Source organism: Sturnira hondurensis, unplaced genomic scaffold (genome assembly GCF_014824575.4).
Source record: "Sturnira hondurensis isolate 20B ecotype Veracruz unplaced genomic scaffold, ASM1482457v3 Scaffold0014384, whole genome shotgun sequence".
In the NCBI taxonomy this organism is placed as follows: domain Eukaryota; kingdom Metazoa; phylum Chordata; class Mammalia; order Chiroptera; family Phyllostomidae; genus Sturnira; species Sturnira hondurensis.
Window position 1 is genome coordinate 25,695,105 of NW_028087015.1, and position 24,743 is coordinate 25,719,847.

At 37.5% G+C, this 24,743-nt stretch overlaps 1 protein-coding gene and 1 long non-coding RNA gene across 2 annotated transcripts in view; one reads left to right on the forward strand and one right to left on the reverse strand.

Moving 5' to 3' along the window:
- The window catches only part of LOC118998712 (uncharacterized), a 215,077-nt gene that overhangs the window by 83,923 nt on the left and 106,411 nt on the right, over positions 1-24,743 (forward strand). The window lies entirely within an intron of this gene.
- Positions 5,241-24,743, reverse strand: part of TAFA2 (TAFA chemokine like family member 2) — a 443,544-nt gene continuing 424,041 nt past the window's right edge. The window contains exon 5 of the mRNA XM_037063049.1: positions 5,241-7,363. Within this exon, the coding sequence (XP_036918944.1) occupies positions 7,352-7,363 (12 nt within the window). The 3' untranslated portion in view covers positions 5,241-7,351. The remainder of the gene's footprint in view (positions 7,364-24,743) is intronic.

A 24,743-nucleotide genomic window follows, 5' to 3' on the forward strand; every position in this document is an offset into this window, starting at 1 on the left:
ACTAAGGTATTTTTTCTGCCTTACATAATTTTACAAACAAAAAGAGGACTTCAGAGTGGAATACAGATTTCCTCACAAGCAGCTTTAAAAAAGAATCTATGTAAAATGTTTTCAATTCAACTATAAAATATCAACAGAAAGTATATACAGCAAAAGTTAAATATTTAGTAAAACCTAATCTTTGAATTCTGAACTAAGTCTTTCTTAACAGTATGATTTTAGAAAGACTGTTTTGAAACTATTTTACCAATAATAATCTTATTACATCTCAATGTGTATCTACTTTATGGTGGAACTATTAATAGAGTTTAATAATTTAAACTTACATGTACGAGAAAGAGCTGATTGGGAAAGCTGAGATAAGATAAAGGCTAGTCCAGCTTCAGAGACAAAAGTGTTTGCAGAAGCAAGGACGTTCTAAGAACTACAAACAAGGACTTGGGTGTGACAGGGTGAGTGGCCCTGTGTGGGCATTGGGGGCATGAAGAAGTGAGCAGGGGTCAGATGGCGGAATGCCATTCATCTCTGATACAGGGTATGAGTTCCATGTGAGGACAATGGGGAACCATTGAAGAATTTAGAGTTGACGTGTATCAAAATCATAATAGGATTGAAAATAGTACTTGGATAAGCAGGCAAAGTTTGCACTGAATTTTATATTGTATTGAGCAAAACTAGTAAAAGTCACTAGTGGTAAGTGATTGGAAAATGGCTTCATTTTCTATTTCTTTCTTGTACCTAAATGTCATCAAGAGGCAGGGAGTCTTTTCCCACCCCCAGCACCTGAGCTAGCTTTGTGACTTAACAGCCAGAGAATGTAGCTAAGTGAGCGTGTGTCAGTTACGAGCCTGAGCCTGTCTTCTGAGCCTGTTTTCATTCTCTCAACATCTTGCCTCCTCTGCTATGAGAACAAGCCAACCTTGTCGGGGGGGGGACACCACTTGGTAGTAGCCCAGTTGTTCCAGCTTAGATCATCTGCAATCAGCTTTCAGTCAGATACCCCAGACATGTGTGAGAAAGTCCAGACCAATTCAGCACTACCTGCCCAGCCATGGCTCCCAGTAGACACAGGTGTGAGCCCCGCCAACCAAGAAGAGCAGAACCCCCAAGCCGACTGGGGAGCAATAATTGAGGATTGTGATTTTATGTTGCTGTTTTTGGAGTTGTGTATTACATAGCCGTGGGGAACTGATACACACACTAACAAGTCTTCTCTTTATGAACAAACACAATAACAGAACACCCCATTTGAAATTAAAAATCAAACATAAACCCTTAATAAAAAACATAAACTAGTTCTTAAAGCCCTTCTATAGCATACTCAGGCATTAATGAGGTTCTAATTATTAATATGGCCCACCCTCATCAAATCCATAGGCTTGTTTGGGAAGTATTGGACCTACTTGTTCTTCCATTTCCCCATTATACTTTCAGCTGCTTCTCTCTCTCTCTCTAACTGCTACTCTACCTCAGTGATCTGGGGCATTTATTTGAAGATTCTTAAGCTAAATACCAGAAGGGTATCACTTGGGAAGTAGGTAAAGCTTGCCATTTAATATTTTTTCCTGCATCTAACACATTTCTTGGCACATGGAAGGAGAATAAAAATATTTGTTACTGAATTAACGGATCTCTCCTTATTCCTCACCCTAGACCCCTAGCACCACTTCCCTGGGCCTCAATTTTAAATTTCTCTTTACTTCACTCATCTGTGTTCATTTGTCTCACAGAAGAAATGTTATTTCACCCACACTAATGCTTCCACTGAATACTCCCACCCCACCTATTTCTTCTTCTTCCAAGATGATATTCATTTGTCACTTTCTTCATCATTTTCTCATTTTCTGCCAAATCCTTGTGCTCATCCTATAATCCATTCTGTCCTGTCCTGTCAGAAATATATACAAATATATATATATATTTATATATTTATATTTATATTTATGTGTGTGTGTACTTAGCCTGTCAGTAAGGTTGCTCTTTTACCTACCTGTAGCCACTCAATTTTAGGGAGAAAAAATAGATAATTTAAATGTAATGCCTCTATACTTTCTTCTTCTATTTAACACTTATACCAGCAGGGTCCAACTCCTTTTATATCATATATTATTTTCTATCACTATGATTTTACATGACTGCAGAGCAAACAGAACTGTGACATCTTTCATAGCTGAAGAACCATCATTTAGTAAATATTTACTATGTGCTAGATACGATGCTAAGCACTTTATATGTATTCATTAATTATTCAAAACAATCCTGTGAGGTATTTTGATTTTATAAATAAGGAAACTGAGATACTAAGTTAATTTTTCTATTTATCTTACTTGTGATCTTGGAATAATTAACTTTGTAAGTCTCACTTGTTGGTACAAGCGGAAACTCACTCAGGGACTAATCAACCCCCATGACCACTCCCTGGCTCAGGGTCTAACACATGCCAACCCCGCTCTGTGGAAAGCCCCCAGAGAAAGACCTGCACATCAAGCGCCTCTTCGTTGTTCACGTCCCAGTAGATTTTCTATAGGATTTGGTCCTGCATATTCCTTATACTACAAGGAATAATAATTTTAGGGCTGTATAAATGTAACGACTCGGTGACTGTTGAGTTGAAATCACATTTAGTCCTTTGAAGGCAACTGCAAGACTGATGTGGACCCCAGTAAAAATGAGTTTGACACCCCTGCCTTCATCAATGTTTTTTCACTTCTGAATTTTTAATCCCATTCTTCTCTCTCCTTTGCAGCATATATTAGCATTTACTTGTTTCTCCTATATTAAAAAAATTCCACTCTTTCAATTCTGCCTCCCCTACATAACCACTACCCTACTTTTCTTTCTCAATCCCCAGTGAACAAGAAGTCCACCTGAGCTATTTCTACTTTCAAATCTGTCATCCATTCTCCTACCCACTGAAATCTCAGTTTTACAATAAGCACTTCATTGAAACTGCTCTTTTCTAGACCAACTATAATCTCTCATTACAAATCAAATGAAACCTGTTCACTTATCTGACACGACTTTTTTGAACATATCATTGGCACTTTAAACTCAATATGCTTAAAAAATAAACTCATTTTCTCCATTTGTCACTCAGTTTGTTTTACAGTCAGGTTTTATCTTAACTGAAACTGTTGTTCCATTTTAATAGGTTCAGAACCTTCCCGAGTTTTCTTCCTATCTCCTTTCCACTCATCTAATCTTTTCACCCAACTCCTGATTTCCACCTTGGTGAAACCTAATCAGTGGTTCTTAACCCTAGAAACACATTAGAATCACCTGGAGAGCTTTCAAAAACATACCCATGCCCAGACTCTAATCCCAGACTAAGAGAATCTTACAGGGTAGATTAGTGCATGGATAACTTTTAGTATCTTCAACTAATGTAAATTGCAACCAGGATTGATACCTGTTGTTTCACATCCTCCTCAGAGTAATATAGCCCATCTCAGGCCCACATTAGCTCTTCCCTGGATTTAGTCCTCACTCATTTTTCTTCAAGCTCACAGTCTCTCTTATGACTTTCAGTCACATTTTTTGCTAAAATCTATAAAACACAACTTTAGACATGCATTGCCCTGCTCATATAACTTACAGAATAAAGTTCAACCATTTTGTATAACAGAACATTCCAGAAAAAAATACTTAAGACATAGTCCATACTATTTAGTAATTTAAAATATAATGAAGAAAATCATATGTGAAAAAAGTCAAAAGAAATATGAAATATTTATAAGTTTTCCGTGTACCCACTTTCTATTGGTGCTATTAGCATAGCACCCATGCCCAGACTCTAATCTCAGATTAAGAGAATCTTAGGTGGTAGACTAGTACATGGATAACTTTTAGAATCTTTAACTAATTTAAATTTCAACCAGTAGGGAACTGAAAAATATCTACTGAACTGAATTTAAAGCCCATTTTTAAAGCTAAATTTCAGCTAACTCCAAAATTCAATACAGTCAAATATCTCATATGCTTGTGCCTGATAAGAATTTAATGATGGTGCAGTAAATGTCAGATAATTGTACACTACAGTACTTTTTACAGTGTCACACAGTACAAGTCAATGCAATGAAGAAGCAATGTGCTACCTATACTCTTTTTCAAAGCATTTTACACACAAAACTAAATGAAAGGAAGGTAGGGAGAAAGGAAGAACAGAAGAAAAGGAAGGCAGACAGGCCAGCTCTTACCTTGATACAGGTAGTCGTGCTCTGAGTTCTTTGTGTGGGTACAAGGAGCAGGAGAGGGCCAGTACGTGTCTCTCCAACTTTTCAGGTTCTTGAAGCGAAGTGTCTGCTGTCAGTCTGATTCTCTCACACGGAGTGAGCCAAAATGAGAAAGGGCTGGATGATGAAAAATGCTATTTGATATCTTTGGATATATTGCTTTTTCAGGTTGATGTATCATCTATAAAGTGAGGAATTAAAACTTTTATAAAGTCTAATTTCATTATTACGCTATTCGCTATCGTGCATCATCAAGTCACAGTTCACCTGTATAGTCTTGTATAGTAGCAAAGGACTTGCCCATGCAAATAAAGAAGAGGATCACTCAACCAAAGACACAAATTCTTAGATCTTCTCCTATCTATTAAAACCACCTGATATCAAACTTAAAATCATAAAATGTACTGCCTTGCATTAAAACTGGAAGTTTTTATGTTAAGGCAACACGATATATGAATATAAAGTAAAATAAAGCTATAAGATGTTATTCCAAAAACAGAGAACCTCAAAAAGTTATCACAGACCAATGAGTTAGTTACTCATTGATGCATACTTTCATGCCCTGACCCACACCATGGCATACTACAGTGGCTAGGTACTAAGTTACTCAAAAAGGATAAGAGCACATGCACACTCATAAGCACATATAAAGCACATGTGAAAACTGGTGAAATAGGAATAAGGTTTGTATTTGAGTTAACAGTATTATTGTACCAACATCAAACCCTTGGTTGATGATACTATGGTTTTATAAGATGTCATTACTGGGGGATGAGAGAGAAGGGTACTCAGAGTCCCTGTGCTATTTTCTTAACTTCTTGTGAATCTTAAGCTATCAAATATTGACACCTGTGTAAATGGCAAGATTTGCCATGGATTTTTTATTTTGAAAGATAGAAGAATTTGTGTCAGTTTCCACATGAATTCAGAGGTTTTCCTCAATTGTAACTGGTGCTTTTAAAATAAAACACTAGAAAACAGTCTCCAAATATAGTTCATGAAAGAGAGTCCATTTTATATCCCAATTTTATTAACCTTTTCTGAATAGTCACAACATTAATCTATTGGGGATAATCTAATTAGTATATTTGAAATTCCATTTATTTTTTCTATTGATATGCATGATATACACTTATATATAATACAGAATTTTCAGTGTTGTTTGAAAGGACATAGTTTAATAAATGAGAGGCATGATCTATAATTTCAAACAAACCTAGGGCAAATTCATCATTTCCAAAATAATGTTTTTTTCCTTTGTTCCGAGTATACTAGTGATATAATTAATGCAGAAACTCCAGCACAACTGGTATTCCTGTCTTTGAGTTCATACAGTATTGAACCATTGCAAAATCCATGTGAACCATCTAATTAGTTTTATGCATAATTAAAATGAAAGGAGGAAGTCATTTCATTGACCCATAGGGCAGTATACGTTAGTTCAGTGTCAAAAGCATTCTTTACAAATTTAATTTCTAACAAATTTTAACACTTTTAATTGTTCTGCCCAGAAAGATTCTAGGTAATGTATCAGTCTTTGAAAGTTGCTACCAACTAACAGACCAGTGGTCTCCAGGCTGTCTCAGCCTCCAAGGTGGAAACCAACATATACCTAATTGCCCATGTCGTGAGTTTCAGGAATACAAAGGACGTCCACGCCTTCTCTTACATAATGGAACACTAATAGGATGATTTCTAAAGTATCTTCCCATTAGTCTGAGTAGAACACGGAAAATCCCTCTGTTTATATTCCTTCAAATTAAGTTTACACAACATTATTACAGAACAGCTTTGCAATTTCCATTCTTCTCTCCCCTCACATCATAAACAAACCAAAATAAATGTAGTATAAAATTATACATTCTGTAATAACTTAGGAAAAAAGGTACATACATGTTTAAGGCCCTTAAATATTTATAAAATTTTCCAGTAGAACTGAAAACCGCAAATGTTAAAATGACTAAAAAATGTGGGCAAAAACGGAACTAAGGAATTGTTCATATGAGACAACTATAAGCAAACATTTATGATATTTAGACAGAGGAAAATGAACAATTTTATCAACAGACTGAACAAACAGCATTCAAACAGTCATTGGGATTGAGCAAGAGACAGTTTTCTCCAATGAGATAGAAAGGATAGCTTAAAAAAATTCGAAGAAATGTAAGTATTGTAAATAACTTCCAAGCTAAGAAATCAGAAACCCACATGCATCCCTGGCAATTTTTGAACTGAAGGCTACCTAAGTACTTGACTGCTCACTGCTGATTTCTCTGAAGGAAAGAAGGAAACATAAAAAGGAAAAAGAAAAAGCCCACTTAAAAAAAATGGAAAGGGAAAGTGCTCTAGAGGTACAAAATAGTATATAATGAAAATGGTAATTCAGTTCTAACTACTACCTATTTAGCTGACAGAGAGCTGCAGTAGTGTGTTAGCCTTGGGGGAACATGTCAGCTAGTCTATACATTCTTATGTGATTGATGTATTCAGGTAACTATTACTTGCCAACAATAATTATTATCACTGGATATATTTTTCCATTCCTTTAACAAAAGCGACTTTAAGATGTTAAAACAAGTAGGCTTTCAGAGCTCCAAGGTTAGGATACAAATAAAATTATCTCAGTCCACGCCATGCCGGAGAAATTTGTAAAGGAAATGTCACTAAAGCCATATACAGTCCCACTAGCCACTGAACACAGGACCAGACCCAGGAACACATCCATGACAGAAGGCCAGTGCACTTGGGAGACTTTCAGAAACAAGAAAAGCAGTCACATTTGGAGTCAAGAGCCCAAAAGACAAGTGTCTCTGACATCACCCGGAAACACCAGCTCTTCAGATGGCGACTTCCGATTCTTTCAGCAAGTGCAGTTTTACAAGCTGAACACAGTCCAAATCTGATGAACCTTTCATGACACGGAAGTTCATGTCTGACTCTTTAAAAGTCTTGGTTTCAGGAAAATGCTGATTACGAGCCATGAAATCCCTTGGAAATAAGAGTCTGGAGTGCCTCTTCTGAGCAGTATAAAAATCTTCCTTCAAGATCACCTCAGAAGTTAAGTTTCTATGCATATGTTCAATTTAATCAGCCTTGAGGGTCACTTGATTTATTCTTAGTTAATGGGTTACCTAGAAAGGAAGAAGAAAATATAATCATTTTATAAAATAGCTATAATCTTAAAACTCCAAACACAATTTAGTATTAGAAATTAATATGTAATTCAAAATGCTGGTATGTGCTATATTAAATTGTTGAAGCTTAAAAGACTACCATGACCATATTCAGATGTTTTCAGCTTATAGAAAATACACCCATATTTTTCTCTTTGTTACTGCACAGCATTTTTAGAGTCACTTCCACAATTATCTAAGTGACTCCAACTGTGTCCAGGAAGATCTTAACCGGTGAAGCTGCCCTGGCCGAGCCCAAAGAATGATCCTGGAATGCCTGTGCTTTGCCCTGGCTCAGTGGACATAATCCGAGACTATACACACATCAAGCCAGGGCTCAGTGAAGAAAGACCTTTGCTCACAGGAATGCAGTTAGACCACATTTTCAAGAAAGCCCTTGGGAATTGGCTCCACAAAATCCATTCTTGAAATGGCTTAAAACTGAGTGCTTATTTGACTCTTATTTCAGGAACTTAATTATTCATGAGGATGTTTAGAGTTGCCTAACAGTTCATTTTGAGCAATCGTTATAACAAAACAGCATTCTTAAAAAATTATTGTGGATACTTCGGTTTTATTCCATTAGTTGACATAGTAACTTGTCTTTTCAGGAATCACTTACCAAAAACCTATTTTTCTTTTCCTCTGTTTTTGCTGTTTTAGTGACCAACTATGAAAAAGAAACATCAAACAATAGTGAGCTCTAGATTTTGTTCTACCAGAGCTAGTCTCAAATTCTACCACAAAAGGAAGGTGTAAAATTCAAAAATGTACTTTCTGCACGAAGGCAGCCATCATACTTGTGTATCTCCAGTCAGCTCTCACTACCCAGGAAGGAGTGTCTGCCTGTGTATTGGAAACATCTTAGTCCCATGAAGAGAGGAACTCTGGGAAGAACTGAATTGAGGGGAAGTTTACCAACACATATGTAAAGGGCTCCCTGCCCCCCAGAGGTGGGGAGATGGTAGGTAGGGCAGCAACTCCATCAACTTCCCATTCAGTGGTCACTTCACACAGGTTCTGGGAGTGGCCTCCAGGTTGGGGGTCAGTGCAAGAAGAACACGGGAAGGAATCAGGACTATTTCTATGTACATTCTGATCACTGTGAAAAATACAAAATCTTTATTATTATAAACTTGCTTGATAAATATTAATTTTAAAAATCTTTGATTTCTAGTGGCGGACAAAGATCCACCTGCTTCTTCTGAAAGTGCTGAGTAGAAACAATTATGAAGCACAATACAAGACTGTATTTCTAAAACTAAGGGCAGGGAAAGAGGAAGTGATACAGAGAGGAAGAGAGATTGTGAGAGAACAGATAGTTCAGCACGGATTCAGCACAGGCAACTAGGGGGTCATGTGTCATGACTGAAAACGAGAGGCATGTCCTCAGAGTCATTTCAAGCCCAGTTTCTAAGGGCTTGGTGGGTATGGTAGATGCATTCTCACATTGTTATTCCAAGCTAAACTAAGTATTTCATTCTGCTGCTTCATTTAAATCTGCAGAGTAATTCTCTCAACTACTTATACATTAAAGCTCTGTTTTCAAATAATTTTATTTTTGCATTTTAACATTTTTTTGTTTATGCTATTATAGTTGTCCCATTCTTCCTTCTTTGCCACACTCAAGTAGACATCCAAATTGACAGTACAATACCAAAGGTTTATGTACACAGAACAAATTTTTCTCCATCTCAGTAGAGAAAACACAAGTATATACATAAACATATAAACACATATAAGCATAATTATACCACCTATACCATCAGAAATATCATAAGTACACATTCTTATTACAATAAGTTTCTATCAGCTAAAATAATCTCTAGAAAATCAAAATTGAAACTGGACTAAAAGAAGTATCTGTCTAAATAAGTATGGATTGAAGCATAAGTAAGACAATTTTCACACTCTAATTTTACAAAATATTCCTAGTTTACTAATCCTGAAAAAATTCTAGCACATTTTATTAGAGTAAGAGTAGTGAATAAGTTATTTCTAACATCAGATGAAAGTGGACAATTGTTTTAGATTTAATTTCTGCAAACTGCCTGATTTTAATCACAAGACCACGTGGCTCAGCATTCTGGATCCGGGTCAGTGTGGTGGTAACACTACACAGGATGGGTGTGTTGTGCCACTTTTGGGCCCTCAGTTCTTCCATACGTAGACAGGGGATAACCCTGTTAACCTCACACCTAGCTTTGATGACTGAAGTACTGTAAAACACAAGTTTCATAGGTTTTTTTTATTACATAAATCTTTGACAAGAGAGCCACTAAAAACAGATTGAACCCTGGGTGATGTGGCTGAGTGGATTGAGTGCCAGCCTGTGAACCAAAAGGTCACCAGTTCAATTCCCTCACGTGCTTGGGTTGTGGGCCAGGTCCCCAGTTGGGGGCGTGAGAGAGGCAACCGATTGATTTTTCTCTCCCTTTCTTTCTCCCTCCATTCTCCTCTCTCTAAAAATAAATAAATAAAAAATTTAAAAAACCAAAATTACCTTCTTTAAAATAAATAGATTGAAAGGATCACACTAACAGACAAGTTACAGGTGGGGAACTTGAGGAATTCAAACAAAGGCTAAGTAATGACTCTCCCTTTTCAATGTAGCATAAATGTGAACATGAACCAGCACCCTCTGTGACAACCTCCAGATTCTGTACCAAATGAAATGACAAAACCATAGATTTAAAAATTCACAGAACATGATTTTGAATGGAGGTATGTTATCACCGATTTTCATCGCCTAATATGTAAGAACCAAATCACATTTCAAAGTAAAATTCCTGTCTAAAATTTAACACAAAAAAATCACAACTTTTTTCCAATTTATACACTCATTAAACAAAGTCCAACTGACTAGAGTTTAACTCCTGGCGTGCCAGTGAGGCAGGGGTACCGATGAGACCATCACTGGTACTTCCTGATACTGAAGAGTTGCCTGAGCAATACTAATACAATCTAATGTTTAAATTTTTTCTCACTTAAAAGTAATTTTTAATACACAAAGTTAAGCATTACCTTACTTTCTAAATATTACCCTCTTTCACTCAAGCCATCTCTTGGAAGAGGCTACATAGTAAAATTTTTACCTTCTAAGAAGGATTTTTAGCAAGTTTTCAGTGACTCAAAGCAGGAGGTTGTAACAAAACCAGTTTTGCAGGATAGGAAATAACATTTGCCACCATGAATGCACTGTCTCCTAGTTCTGAGGGCAATAGACATAAAAAACTGCACGAGGAAGAGAAATGGTCCCGAAACCATGGCTATGCCTGGAGCTTCATACGCTGTAATCACCATCTCAGTAAATTTGCTTTCCCAAAGACAATATTTTTACATAGCCATTCTCATTTATGTAAATGTTATTTGTGTGTACTTCACACTAACCAATTGTTAAATGAATCTAGTTGGCTGCTGAACACATGCAAAATGAGATAATAATAGTAACAATAATAATAGTAACACTTTTCCTAGTCACAAGCACCCAGTTATCTTGGTAATGGTAAAAAAGAAAGCACTAAGTCTTTAGGATGAGATCATCCATTTATTTCTCCCCATCCAACAAATCTATTTCCTATAGCAGGGGTGTCAAACTCATTTTCACGGGGGGCTACATGAGCCTCGCAGTCCCCGAATGTAACTGTAGGACTTTGTAAATGGAACTACCCTTAACAGTTAAGTGAGAGCTCAGGTAGAAACTGCTGCCGGGTAGAAACCAGGTGCCAGGCTGGATAAAACAAGGTGGAGGCCGGATTCTGCCTGCCAGCCTTGTGTTTGCCACCTGTGACATAGAGGGTCCTGATTAGATTTCTCAGAAAAATTATACCAAGATCATGTCTTTTAATTTTATACTAAATTTATAGTAACATCACCAGTTTGGGAAAATAAAACCAGGTAAGTGGCATCTATAATATCAGTTCAATTCACATCAAGTGACATCAACTATTTTATACATTTCTCATTTAATATTCTGAGCATTATGAAACATCCACTGCTTATCTTCAAGTTAAAAGATCAATGAAAACAACTGAAAAGGAAGGAAATTTGAGAAACTGTTCTGTCCCCACATGTAAAAGCTGCTTTTACAAAGCTTTTAAAATCATATTTATGGAATCTAGTTTCTCCCCCTGTTTAAACCCTGCTGAGGAGGTCATCACCATCTTGGGAAATGCAGTGGGAGACGCCACATTACGGTGAGGGGCCTAATGACAAATAGGGAAGGCTCTGCGGGAAAAGCACCTGCATGCAGGTAGCTGCCTTGTACAACTTTCTAACACCGTGGGGCTCAATAACTTTAACTCCCTGAGCCTTAGTCTCCCCATGTGTAATAGGACAGTGGGATTATCAGCCCCCGTATGTTTGCGACTGTGAATAAGTCAGATAATTTCTGAATGTATCTGTCTAGCTAAATGCTTTCTAAATGCTGAGAGGTGGTAGCAGTAGTAATTCCCAAAGAAAGACACAAAAGATACTACATGGGATATGTATTGGGGGAGACATCACTTCTTATTTCTCTACAAATATTGACTTAGTTAATTTTCTGTGTCTTACTGTAACTGATCATGCAATTATATCATTTCATATTTTTGCCCATCATAAAAGCATGTACCTAGAGTGAAGCACCACTCTTTTGGGCAACTTTGGGAGAGACATTGTCTTTCAGACAAGGTACAGAGGGTAGTGGTTAGAAAGGATGTATCTCGAAGCTACACTAAGCTAAGCTCAGTTCTGCTGATAACTCCGCATGTGACCTTGAGTGAAACAGGTGTAATATTAATGTCTAGGACAGACAGAGCTGTATGAGCAGAGAAGTGACAAGCACCAGTGTTCAGAACAGTTCTAGGCACATAGCAATCACTACAAAAGTGGTAATTATTCTTCATGTGCGTACATTTCTAGAAATAAGACTGCACTAAATTCCTGGGGTTTGCCCCTAATTATTTCCGAGCATACGTTACTAGTCTCCAAAGGCACATAATTCCATTCTTTTTAATTCTTTGTCTTTTTGATGGACCATCTGCCATTAGACTTTGCATGCAGGACAAATATTTAGGAAATTACCACTACACTTTAACTATTTAGGCATAAAAAATGTGGTATAATTATGGCAAAACAAAACACAGATTTGTAAATTTCCTTCTTCATTATTGATGGTTGCTCCAATATTGTTTTTCCTTTGAGTTTTTTTAAAACTTCAGTAGTTCAGTTTGCCAGTACACATAAAATTGTAAAATCGCTGCCAAGTTTCCACAGTTCAATGCGAATCTTCTTTTCTATTAGTTTAAAATATATTCTCTTGTTTAGTGTGTTCATTAAAATCTTATTATGAGGAACTACTAAATAATATTTACATTCCTGTGAATGTTAAATGGATCGCACACACACAATGCATTATGAACATTACAAGTCAATTTCATTTTTTTAAAGAGTTACATTTTCATTAGGATACCCAGGTTATTAGGGAAACACTTACTTTTGACGGATGAACACTTCATCTAAACAACTGGAAGGCAAAAATAGGGAGCACTATTTCCAAAAGGGGATGGCAGGTTCACATGCAGAGCATGTCCCAGCTTTCCAAGACAGTTCGCTAATAATATCACACACGGGCACCACTTGAAACATTCCAATAGATGAATTTAACTTACTCGATAAAGATAAAAGGAAGAATAGAACACCTTCATAATCCTAAATGCTGATGTGAATGCGTTTTTCCTTGCTTGGAATATACTTACTGCTTCACTGCAAATGTATTTTTTTAATGTAGCTCTTACCAGTACATGAATTAAGCTCTTACTTCACATTTTGTGCATTAAATGTGCTATTAAAACATCATTACTCTGCAGAAGCAGGTTTTCGCATTTAAGCTGGAGAAAAGTCTGCCACTGAGTTGGCCATAACTGCACATGAATGCACTTGTCCGAGCTTAGAGCCCCTCATACAGTGAAGTGTCACAAAATGAAAGCCACCTGTCAGTCTGACTAATCACTCAATAGCAAGCTGACTGGGCAGTTTTTACATATAAATGAGGCACTGCAGGTCGGTGACATATGAATATGTTTCCTCCACAAATATACCCACCTATACAAAAAATAACCCCCTATCCAATTTACTTTTATGATGATGGGGTTTTTCCAATAGGCTCTGAAAACTTGCATTTTCAGTTAAACTTGCAGTTTAATTTTCCTTCTTAAGAAAGACTAGTACTAAATTGGTCCGATCATTTATTTTAACATTTGGGGCACCAAAGGCCATTTGTTTAATACTTCAGCTAGAGTTAGCATTCCCACTAAATGACCTTGTTATCTGTTTTATAAATTCTTTAAAAATTTAACAACCTCGGGTGACTGGGACAATAGTTATTTCAAACAACAAAGAGTGAAACGCAGCTAACTAATTATATTTAGGTATAACTCGGTATGGAAGCAGGAAATGGCATAGAGTCTCCTAGATTTCCGGAGAGAACCAGAACACCAAACATAACTGAAGAGAGAGAGGAGGCCTTACCCTGACAAGAGTTTTATACCAGTGTTACTACCTGCTTGTAGTTTTAGAAATTTGGACAAGTCACTTAAAAATCTCCGAATCTCCAGGGTTCCTATCTGCCAAGTGAGTCCGTTGGACCCAGTGAACTTCTCGTCCCTTTCTATCCAAATGACTCTGGCTTTTCTTAAGGAGGACTAATTCCAAATCGGATAAACATTGGCCCTGATTTCCTAAGTTCATCAGTGGTATATGCCCTGTGTGGGCTTCTTTTTTCTAAAAAGCCTACTCATATTAGAATGCATTACTAGTGAGCTTTTACCACAAATACAACATCTGTCCATGGCTTTAGGCTTCCTATGCTGTGCATGTGGAGATCTTGCATGCAAATGAATCTTTCGAACAGATGGACCCGCACTGCTTCTTGGAACTTTCAAAGCTGTACAGTGCGCCTGCCACGAACTCTCCTGCGTGACACAGGAAAACAGACTGCTTGCGTTGCCATCTCTGCACACTCACCCACTCGATCAACTGTTCCTCTCTGCATGACGTGCACTGCTAGCAAAACATTCCCTCATTTCGATTTTTGTAGTTAATAAACTTCGTTTGGGACAGTAAGCAAACTTAAAACTTTCCTTGTCCTTCTCTTCCCCTGCACCCCCCATCATACACTTCAGTTTATTCAGGTCAAAAATAACTCAAGATTAAGATAGCTTTGAAACACAACAGTATAATGGGATTCAGTTATGTTTCCTTTAGAAATGTCCAAAAAAAGGCCTTAAAAAGAGGAAATGATTATTTTGAATGCTTCGAGGAAATCTCAGTAGATTTTTAATGATAGTATTCCATACACCAGCATAGTCCACACACTGAGAGACAGTTGAGATTTTGAATTAGGTTAAAAGGTACTTTACCTGCTAAGTGTGATATCAGGTTCATGTTATAGAGTCACCTCTTATTTGTGAAGGTGTAATTTGAATTGATAGCTTTTACCCACTCTGTCATTAAGCCTTAATTTAAAAGTTAAAGCCTGCTCAAGTATAACACTCCTCAAGAACTTCAGACTCACTACATCTGAGGGCTAGCAGAGGTAAACAATAAAAATTATGCTTAAAAGTTGGATTTAAGTTACATGTTTTGGCAGAAGGGCTAAAACTTGGAAGAAATTCATCTTAGTAGCCTACATATTAACTAAGAGAGCAACATTTTCTCTTAGCCTCCTGACTGGTTTGTGTTAGAAACACAAATGGTTCCTAGTAACAATGTTTCTTTGAGGTTCCTGTCAAAAAAAATATGTTTCTTGAAGGCAAAGCTAGGACCATGCCTGAAGTTGTACATCCTCTCTCCTCTCCATTCCTATCTTTTCCCACAAAATAAAGTTTAGAGAGAGTTATTATATATGTGGTAGGTCTATGAAAAAATCCCTTTCTGTAAATTGCTAAACCAAATGCATTTCTGAAGGACAGGGAAGTATATGGTCAGTGACATTTAATATGTTGGTGCTTTTGCTTTTTTCTTCCTTCTATCCCCCAGATATATTCTTCTCTGGGTCTTTCTAAAAGTAGTAGTAGTCGTCAAAATTTAGTAGCCTCAGACTTCCAAGTTGGTCAAACTATGAATCTTTATCTACTTCTAATGGCTGAGATGCTGGTGTGAGGCAGCAGATTCAGTGGTGCCGCTCTTTGAATAAGGAGCAGACAAATACACAAGGTGTACCTTCACTAAGTGAAAGCCTGCTGGCTTGATACGGGCCATGCTAGTTTCCAAACCGACAGGCAGAGCAAACACTGACAGAGGTCCACTAACACCAGGGTTTTCTTTATCCACTACCTGTTCTTGGGACAACAATATGTCAACTGCAGGGCTATTCTAGGTGACAATATTAGGTTCACTGACAATTGACTATTTGCAGTCAATTTGTTCAATGGGTGGGTATCATACCAGTTCAAAGAATGATGTCCCCTTCTTTAAATAAAAGGTAATGCAGTGTCTTTCATTGCTGACCACAGAGGCAGTGGCTTTGCCTTCTGACCCCCAAAGCTACATGGAGTTCATCTTTCCTTTGAAATCAGGGGCGCCTGGAATGCCCATGGCAACCATAAGGAAGAGTAGGTTACAGTTAACCCTGTAATACAACGTACACACCTGCTGCTCTGTGAGAAATAAACCGAGATGAGAGAGCTCATTTCTGGAGTTGCTTGAATCTTTACTCCTCAGTGAAACTTCTGTCCCTCCCTTAGAATCCAACCAATAATAGGATTCCTCACACTAGTGCTCCCATGTGGAGACAGACTTTTTTGAGTGTGGGTACACAAAAATTGTCATCAGGCATAGCAGAAACCTCTTTCTACTTCTCTATTTGAACTTGAAGAGTTTCACACGTCTGCCTCAGGAACAAACACATGTCAGCTCCTCCCCTGTTCAGCAGATACTGCAGGGAGCAAACCTGGGAGGCTTGCTCAGACATCCATGTCTATAGTAATTTATAATTTGGTAAAGTATGGGCCTCACTCACACATACTTTAATCCTGTTAGGTGGGGTCCAGGCACCCCTGGGCATTCTCATCTCAAGCCAGCTTTTTTGTTCTCTGATATCAATTGTGAAATCCTCATTACCAGAGGATTGAGAGTGAGATCCACAATATTTTTCAGTTGTAACTTATTATATTTTATAGATATAGACCAGGGGTGTTAAATTCATTGTCACTGGAGGCCACATCAGCCCCGCAGTTGCCTTGAAAGGGCCAAAATAATTGCAGGACTGTATGAATGTAACTACTCCTTAACTGTTAAGGAGCTGAAATTACATTCGGCCCTTTGAAGGCAATCTTAAGGCTGATGTGGCCCCCAGTGAAAATGAGTTTGATACCCCTGATACAGACTTTCAAAAGTTTTCTGATTTCTCTTTCCCCAAGTATTCCAGATACTATATAAAGCATATATTATTTCAATTTCAAATATTTGAATAATTTAATATTTGAGAGTATAATATATGAATAACAATCATATGGAGGAGTGGCTAGTAATTTAGAATTAGATAACAAGGGACTTTGGTAATATGAATCTAAAGTAAAACATTTCTTACATAAATTTGAGTAGTTAAAACTAATGAAGGAAAAACTAATGTCATAATATAAAAGGCTAATTCCCAATTTTGAGAAAAAATGTGAGTCTGTTAGCAACCAGAACAGACCCCTTTTCCAATCACTGCTAACCTTGGCTGTTGGGAACCGCTCTGCCTGGTTTCAGGAATTGTAACTGCCCCCTATGGCTAAGGATGAGTGAGCAACCACCGGAATTCAAGCCACAGGAGACAAAGCTTGTCTCTGGTAGCAAACGCTGCCTCAGCTTACTCCCCTGACCCCAAAGCATGGTCAATGTTGATGATGGTATGACTCCTCACAGCAAGGGGCAACCTGAGCCAGACTCGATCACTTGGGAGGCCATCATGGAAGGACTCGGGGGGCTGCAACAAAGAGGGAACAATGGACCCTTGCTCCCCCAGCTATGTGACATAGCCCAAGTCCCCATGTCCTCTGGGAGAAGTAGTTCCTGGCTTTAATCCACTTAAGCCTGAAAACCTGATGGGGAGGGGGTGCAGCTCCTTGCCTTGCTAGAGCGGGTATTTGGGGAGAAATCTGGCATAAGAAAGAATTCTTAAAAATCCTGTGAAACCTGCTTTGCTGAGACTACTTTCATTCATATGTTAAGGGTCCGAGCAGGAAATGAGTACGTCTCCCAAAGTTTCTGCAACCCCCTTTCCTGACAGACTCTGACTCAGACTAAGCCCTCAGATTTCTTTGAAGTGTTATCTACCGTTTGATCCTTGCCGCCCTGTAATGGACACTCGTAACTGAAGACAAAGGACGAAGGTGGAGCGAATGTAGAGCGAATGTAGAGTTGCTTCAAATCCTTGAGGAATAGCATGGAGCGATTGGGAAAATATACCCCTTAACATTTCTAGCTCTCCGTTTCCTTCCCATTGTTCAAAAACATAAAAAGTCTTAATGTTCTTTAATTTCCTACATGCCCCCTGAATATTTTTAGAATAACACGAATTTTTTCTGTATGCCTCATCTCTAATCAGTTTCTCCACCCTGCCCATCTCGTTAAGTTCCTCCCACTCCTCTGTCCCACTGTCTTCATTGAGACCTTGATTTCCTCTGGTTTGTACAGTTGCAATAACCTCCTAAGTTGTCTCCCTGATTTGTCTTGCCCTTCACATTCATCCTCCATTTTGCCACCATTGTCCTGAAAGCAAAACCCTGTGAATCTATGACAGTGTCCTGTTACAGAAAGAAATAGAAATTCCTCCTGGTGAAATAGAAGGTCCTCCAGGATTAGACCTCAGTGCACCCAGCTGCATCTCTCCCTCTCCCCAAGGCCTCTCAGAGACACGCGGGCACGACTCCAGCCACATTATGTGCCCACTCATATCTCCTTTTCCTCGTGTACAGTTTACCTTTGCCTGAAATACTCTTCTTCCAAACACTGGAAGAAATGTCACCGCTTCATATTTCATAAGCCTTTGTGATCCATCCAGTCGGCACTTTGTCCATACTTCTGATAACGTATTTTATCATATTATTGTTTATGAACCTGTTTGCTTTTCCCACTAAACTATGATGTATTGGAAAAAGGGAACATTAGCATATATTTTGTTTCCGTGGTGCTAACCACATAAATGATGCCTAATATTTATTAAATGAAAGATTGAAACAATGGATGGATGGACAGGTTGATGGACAAATGAATGAATGTAAGGGGTAAGTGGCAATTTTGAAGAAGGAAAACAAGAGCTACTATCTGGATTCTCTATGAATAGCAAAGGGAATGATTAAGTGACCCAAAAGGTCAGTTTCTCCATGTTTAATGTTTTTAAGATTAATACCCTGATTCTGTGGTTTCAGAACTTGAAATTATAGATCTGCATGGGTCTTGACATCAGCTTTATATTTGCACCTTAGATATTTAAATTTATTCTCATTTGGAAAAGGTCTGATTTTTAAAACAAAATTAATTCATGAAAATAATAATGCAAGAAGATAATAGCAATCTGTGATGCTTTAATTGGTATTAGACTAACCACTTGGGATGTGGAAAATGTCCAAATAGATACATTAGGGCTGATTCTGGCATATTCATTACAGTGAATATTTCACATAGAAATGATCCTAATTTTTAAAAAATGCAGTTCTCTTTAGTAATTTTTATACTGCTGCTCAACACTGTCAGAAAAATTTTCTCATGAAATATCCCATTGTGACAATTATCCTACACCCAGGTTTTACATGCTCACTTGACATCGGGTACGGTGCTGCAAATGAATTATCAGATTTCTTAATGGGGCAAAGTCAACAAGAAGTGCCATGACTGATTCACCCCAAATAATACGGTGTGTGCCATCTCTCTCCTCCTCCCATGTGCTCCGTATTTAATTCCATACTCTATACTGAAGTTCAGGACGCCTGACTGTGGCCCCTCCCTCCAGATTTTTTTTAAAATATAGAGGCTAGCATTTTGCATGGCAAAGAGAAGTTAAATTTTGCTTAGCAGAATGTACCAGCCTGCATTGTCTAGTGTAGACTAGAACATCAAAGACAAATGATCCTTCTGTTGCTCAGGGAAACCCGGAACCCTCCTCAGATGGCTCTGCCTTTCAAATCTTAATTGCCGGCATCAGTAGACCACTTAGTACACATCCATGTTCTCTTGTAGTCCTCAGAGTTATTCTGTGAGATTGTCCCCATGTACTATTAACTGTGATTAGTCTTTGTTCCTAACTACTATCATCCCCTTAAGTTAAAGAAACAGAAGCACCGATTAATTAAGTGAAACCTTTTAAAGATACTTATAAACAGTGGAGAGATCCCCAATTTTAAGCTTCAAACCTAGTGGAACCGGTTCTGCAAATCTGTCATTTCCATTCATTCAACTAATATTTATTGAGCACATAAGAAGTGTCAGGCACTTTTCTAGGAATGGAAGAAACAAAAATCACTGCCCTTGTGAAACTGACCATCTAGAGGGGCAAATACACAAAAGGAAAATTTTAAAGTATGTTAGGCCATGCAAAGAAAAAAAGTCAAAAGGAAGAGGGGTTTTTGAGGCAGGGATGTGCATCCCTAGTTAGCTTAGAGAAGACTTGCTGAGAAAGGGAGACGCCAGTAAATGCCTGTAAGAGGTGAGAGAACCAATCCAGCTGATAGCTGGGCATTTCACCCAGAAGGAAGAAACACATGTGCAAATGATCTGAGACAAGAAAAGTAAAGAGGGTGGTGAAATAAGCAAGGGGGGCAGAGGTTTGTTCATTCATTGATCTATTTCTGTTTGTTCAACAAATGTTTTGTTGTTGTTGCCACGTTACTTATTGAGGATAAACCTTGGGGGGAAGCAGATGTGACCCCTGCTGTCATACTGCACACGCAGGGAGCTACATTGTGGCCAGCAGACACACATGGCTTCATACGTCCCTCCCTTCCACAGACTTATTTCTGGAAGTTGGAATTGGATAGAACCTGAATGGACAAGGGAAAACACAAAGACATGGTTTTAGAAGCCCTGGAAGCCACTGTTCTTTCCATTCTGACAGCCAAGAACTGAACATTTTAGGAAAAAGGAGAGGGTAATGAGTATGTGTGTGAGAAGCAACAGAAATTTTTCCTGGCAAATGTTTTTCAGCTGACTGGTGGCAAAAAAATATCCTGAATGCATGAATTATATTCACTCATAATCTAGCTAGATGGAGACATCCCCTAGCGTAGAAAAACCAACCTAGAGTAAAAAGGTAACTCACTGTAGCTTTGTAGCTTTTCCTGTGTGCGAGTGGCACTTTGAAGCCTGTCCTCTCCCCAAACCAGTCAGCTGTTCTTGAGATAATGAATTTCAAGAGAAATGTGAGTTCAGTCATGAGAGAACATACCATATTGCCATTTTGGAGGGTCCTGACAGAAGAGATGGAGAAGAATCTAAACTAAATCTGAAGCAGAGAATATCTTAGGTGCTACCCCTTTCACGGCAAACTGGTTTGAAATGTGTAGCATAGGGGAAGCCAAAAATTATTTGGTCCATTTAGGTGTTTCCTACTCAAATATTTATTCTCATGTCTTGGAGGCTAGACTGCCTGGATTTAATCTGAGATCCAGTGCTAATTAGCTATGTAACTTTGGGCAACCTCTTCCTTTTTCAGTCTCCTCATGTGTAAAATGAAGATAACCAAGCCTGTTTTGTGGAGTGGTGGTGAGCATTAAGGGGACTAATATGTGTTAAGTGCTTATAACAATGCTAACCATAGAGAGAACTTCAGAAAGTCACGTATCACATGGTTTCTTCCTGAAGCAATAAACCTTTATCATTGGGAAAGTTTCCTCCTTAGCAATGATTTTTGCTACATTTTTTGCCTTAGTATTAATATTATCATATCAGCTTCTTGTAGGTTAGTGTTTGCATAGTGTATCTTTCTCATATTTTATGTTCAGCTTTTCTTTGTTCTTATAGTTTAGATGAACTTCTATTAAATAGTATAATAAATAGCATATATCTGTGTTCTGACTTTGTGATCCCGATCTTTGTATTTGCCTCTTAATTTGCCATTCACACTTAATATAATCAGTTGTAAATTTGAGTTAAGATCTACCAAGTACATTTTATTCCACCTGTTCTAGATTCCTTTTTACATTTCTCTTTTGCCTTCTTTTGTGCTCCCTTTAACAGCTACAATTGTCTCCGGGGTAATGGCTTCCCCCAAAACTGAACTAGTATCTCTTAGTCTTCATTCTCCCATAGATTCTGGAACAGTAGTAACTCTTTGCATTCTGGTTGGTTTTTCAATGCCTCCAAGTACACGATCTTCTATTTTGTTAAACACTCAGTCTCCTTTAGGGGGAGGGGTAGAAGAGGAGTTACTTTGATGATATTATTAAATACCCATTACCAAAAATGAAAGTCAAGTTATGTGGGTTTGGTTTTACTGATGAACTTGGTGTTGATTACTCATTCACCGCATTTATGTAATATTTAAAATGTCTTTGATATTCCACCTGCATAGTGCCTCTATTTAATGATTAAAATAGAAGTTAATTAGCAGTTACTTATACTTGGGGTGACTATATTGTCCATTTTGCCTAGGAAAACCTGATTTACACGGCTTATTCTGCATTCCTATTGGGTTTATCCTGGAAATAATGCATGCACAATAAATTATATCATTGCCCACAGAGAGTAGTTACCTTTATTGTGGAAATTTAAATTTTAGTAAATAATTCATGAATGTTGAAATCTTAAAGCTATGAATGAATGCCTTTCTAATACAAGAATCTTAACTATTGCAATGGGCAAAAATGAGCATTCCTTGAAGCGTAAAACATTTCTGAAGCTCATCAAGTCCCCCATCAAGTTGCTAATACATTTTTAAGGCTGGCATTAGGAAAGGTTCCTAGGTAGAGCACTGTAGTAGCTTGTTCAACTTTTTCATCACACAGATGAGACGTGGGTGAGGTAATGGGAAAGACTGACTATGCTGTTCTCAGTTAGTGTGCTAATTCACAGTCATGAACTCTGAAGATCAAATTAAAGCCATGGCACACACTACTACCTTGAGATCAAAGATTTGTTATAACAAACAGGACAAATATGCTCCTTACAAAATCTAGACCTATTTTAAAACACTAATAATCTCAAGTATAGGGTTCATTTTTCTGGATTTTTTTGACATTAATATTATAATGAAAAATTCTATGATGATGAATTTTTTTCAGTTCCGCCTAAAATTAAAAAATAAAAATTACCTGTGACTTTTAATTTCCCTTAATGGTTTTTATCACAAATAGTCCTCTACTGATGATGATGATAAAATGATGAATTTAAAAATTTCAGGGCAGCAGGCAGGCAATAATTATAAGAAAGGGTTAAGAGCAGAGGGTTAAGGCATTCGTCCAACCAAGGGCTTATCCTGACTTGGCTATTTATTATCTGTGTGGCTCTGTTATTTCCTTAAAAAGAAAAAAAACCAGTTTTCTCCCTGCATAAAATCTCTATCTCATCACACTACTGTATAGATTAAGTGCAAAAATGTACATAGTGAGAATACAATAAATAGTAATTCTTAAACACTTTCAAATAGTACTTTGAAATAAAAACTTTCAAAAAGATAAGTTTATCCTCAAGATTATTCTCGTTATTCCATTGTTATTATAAAATATTAACTCTAATTATGAAGCATTAATTATGAATGTGTTTCTCTTTGACACTATGATTGCCCTTTCCACAGCTATGCATTTCCTGTGCAGTCTGCTGTATTTTCAAAGGTTATAGTAGAGTCGTGATAAATTATAAAGATGGTATATTATGTACATAAGTTCTAACACATTTTCTAATCTATAAACAAAAAACTTATAGCACATTTTGTTTGAAATGTACTGAGGTTAAAAAAATCACTTAGGTTTTATTTGTTTTTCCATAAATAAGAATTATTGGCCTCTGCTAATTGTATAATATCTATAAACACTTTCAGCATGGTGTGATTTAGTAAGAACATTAATGTTGTATTAGGAATAGCAAATGGGCATGGATAGCTTAGCATTCAATAAAATAGTCCTTTAAGGTTGCACCAACTGCTCCAAACTAACCTCACCTTAAATTGCTACAGGCGAACAAATACAGCAAACTAAATATATATATATCCCCACAAACCTAGTATAAGCCCCAGCATAACACCCCTCCCTCTAAAGTTACCAAAATATTTTAACCACAAAAGGATACTTGTTTGTGACTATGTCTTTGTGAATATAGAAATACCAGTTGGGTAAATACCAACAATTGCAATTGCCAGGAAAAAAAAATGCCTCCTTCACTTTGTAGCTCTGATAAATCCTCAAGAGATGTTGCTAAAAAGCTGATGTCAGGTGGCTATAAATGAGAAACTTTTTCTGTTCCTACAGGATATACCTGGGGAAAATGCCTTTGCAATGGATTAATACAGCAGTTTCTATCTGGCCCGTCTGTGATAGGTGACTGGAACAACCCAGATCCTGCAACCATTATAGATGGAATCCACTTATTTCATCTCTATGGTCTCTGTCTAGGGTGCATGCTTGTAACTAATCCAAAAGGGAATAGGTGCAGACAGACCAGGCTTCAAAGTACTTGTGCACTTTCTCTTTATGGCCCTCACTTGAGTATGAATGGAGGTAGTGAAGGAAGTCTTGTGATATCTCTACATTAGTGTTTATTTAACCAGACTGACTACCAGTACCACCGAATAATAATGTTTATTCTTGAATTCTGAGAAAGGTGGCTCATTTTATGAACCTATTCAAAAACATATTTGATTTGTGTATTTATTTAACCAGCACCCTTTACATTTGGCCAGAAACTGTTAAGTGGTTTACAAACATTAACTCATTTAATTCACATAGGGAAACTATGTGGTAGATACATTATTGCCCCATTCTTACACATATGCAAACTGAGCAGCACAGATGAAAAGTAACTTGCTGAAGGCTGCCAACTAATAAGTGGCACAGTTGGAATGTGAACCCAACCAATCTGACTCCAGAGACTGGCTTCTAAATCATTACACCATACTTAAAGGTATTTGCTACAGAACACAGCAGCCATTTTTCACTGAGGGAAATGGGACCCATTGTAATAATGTATAGATGGGTGTGTGGGTGGGTGGAATGGATGGGTGCTTCTGGTAATGTATCTTTTGAGAGTGATTAAGGCAAAGCTAATTGAACTCTTGGAGTCACTCTGGAGTCTTTAGCAATTTAGAATTCCCTTTTCCTTGAAAAAGTCCTGTTAAATTGAACATATAATAGATTATTACTCCCCTTCCAAGAAACAAGAATTC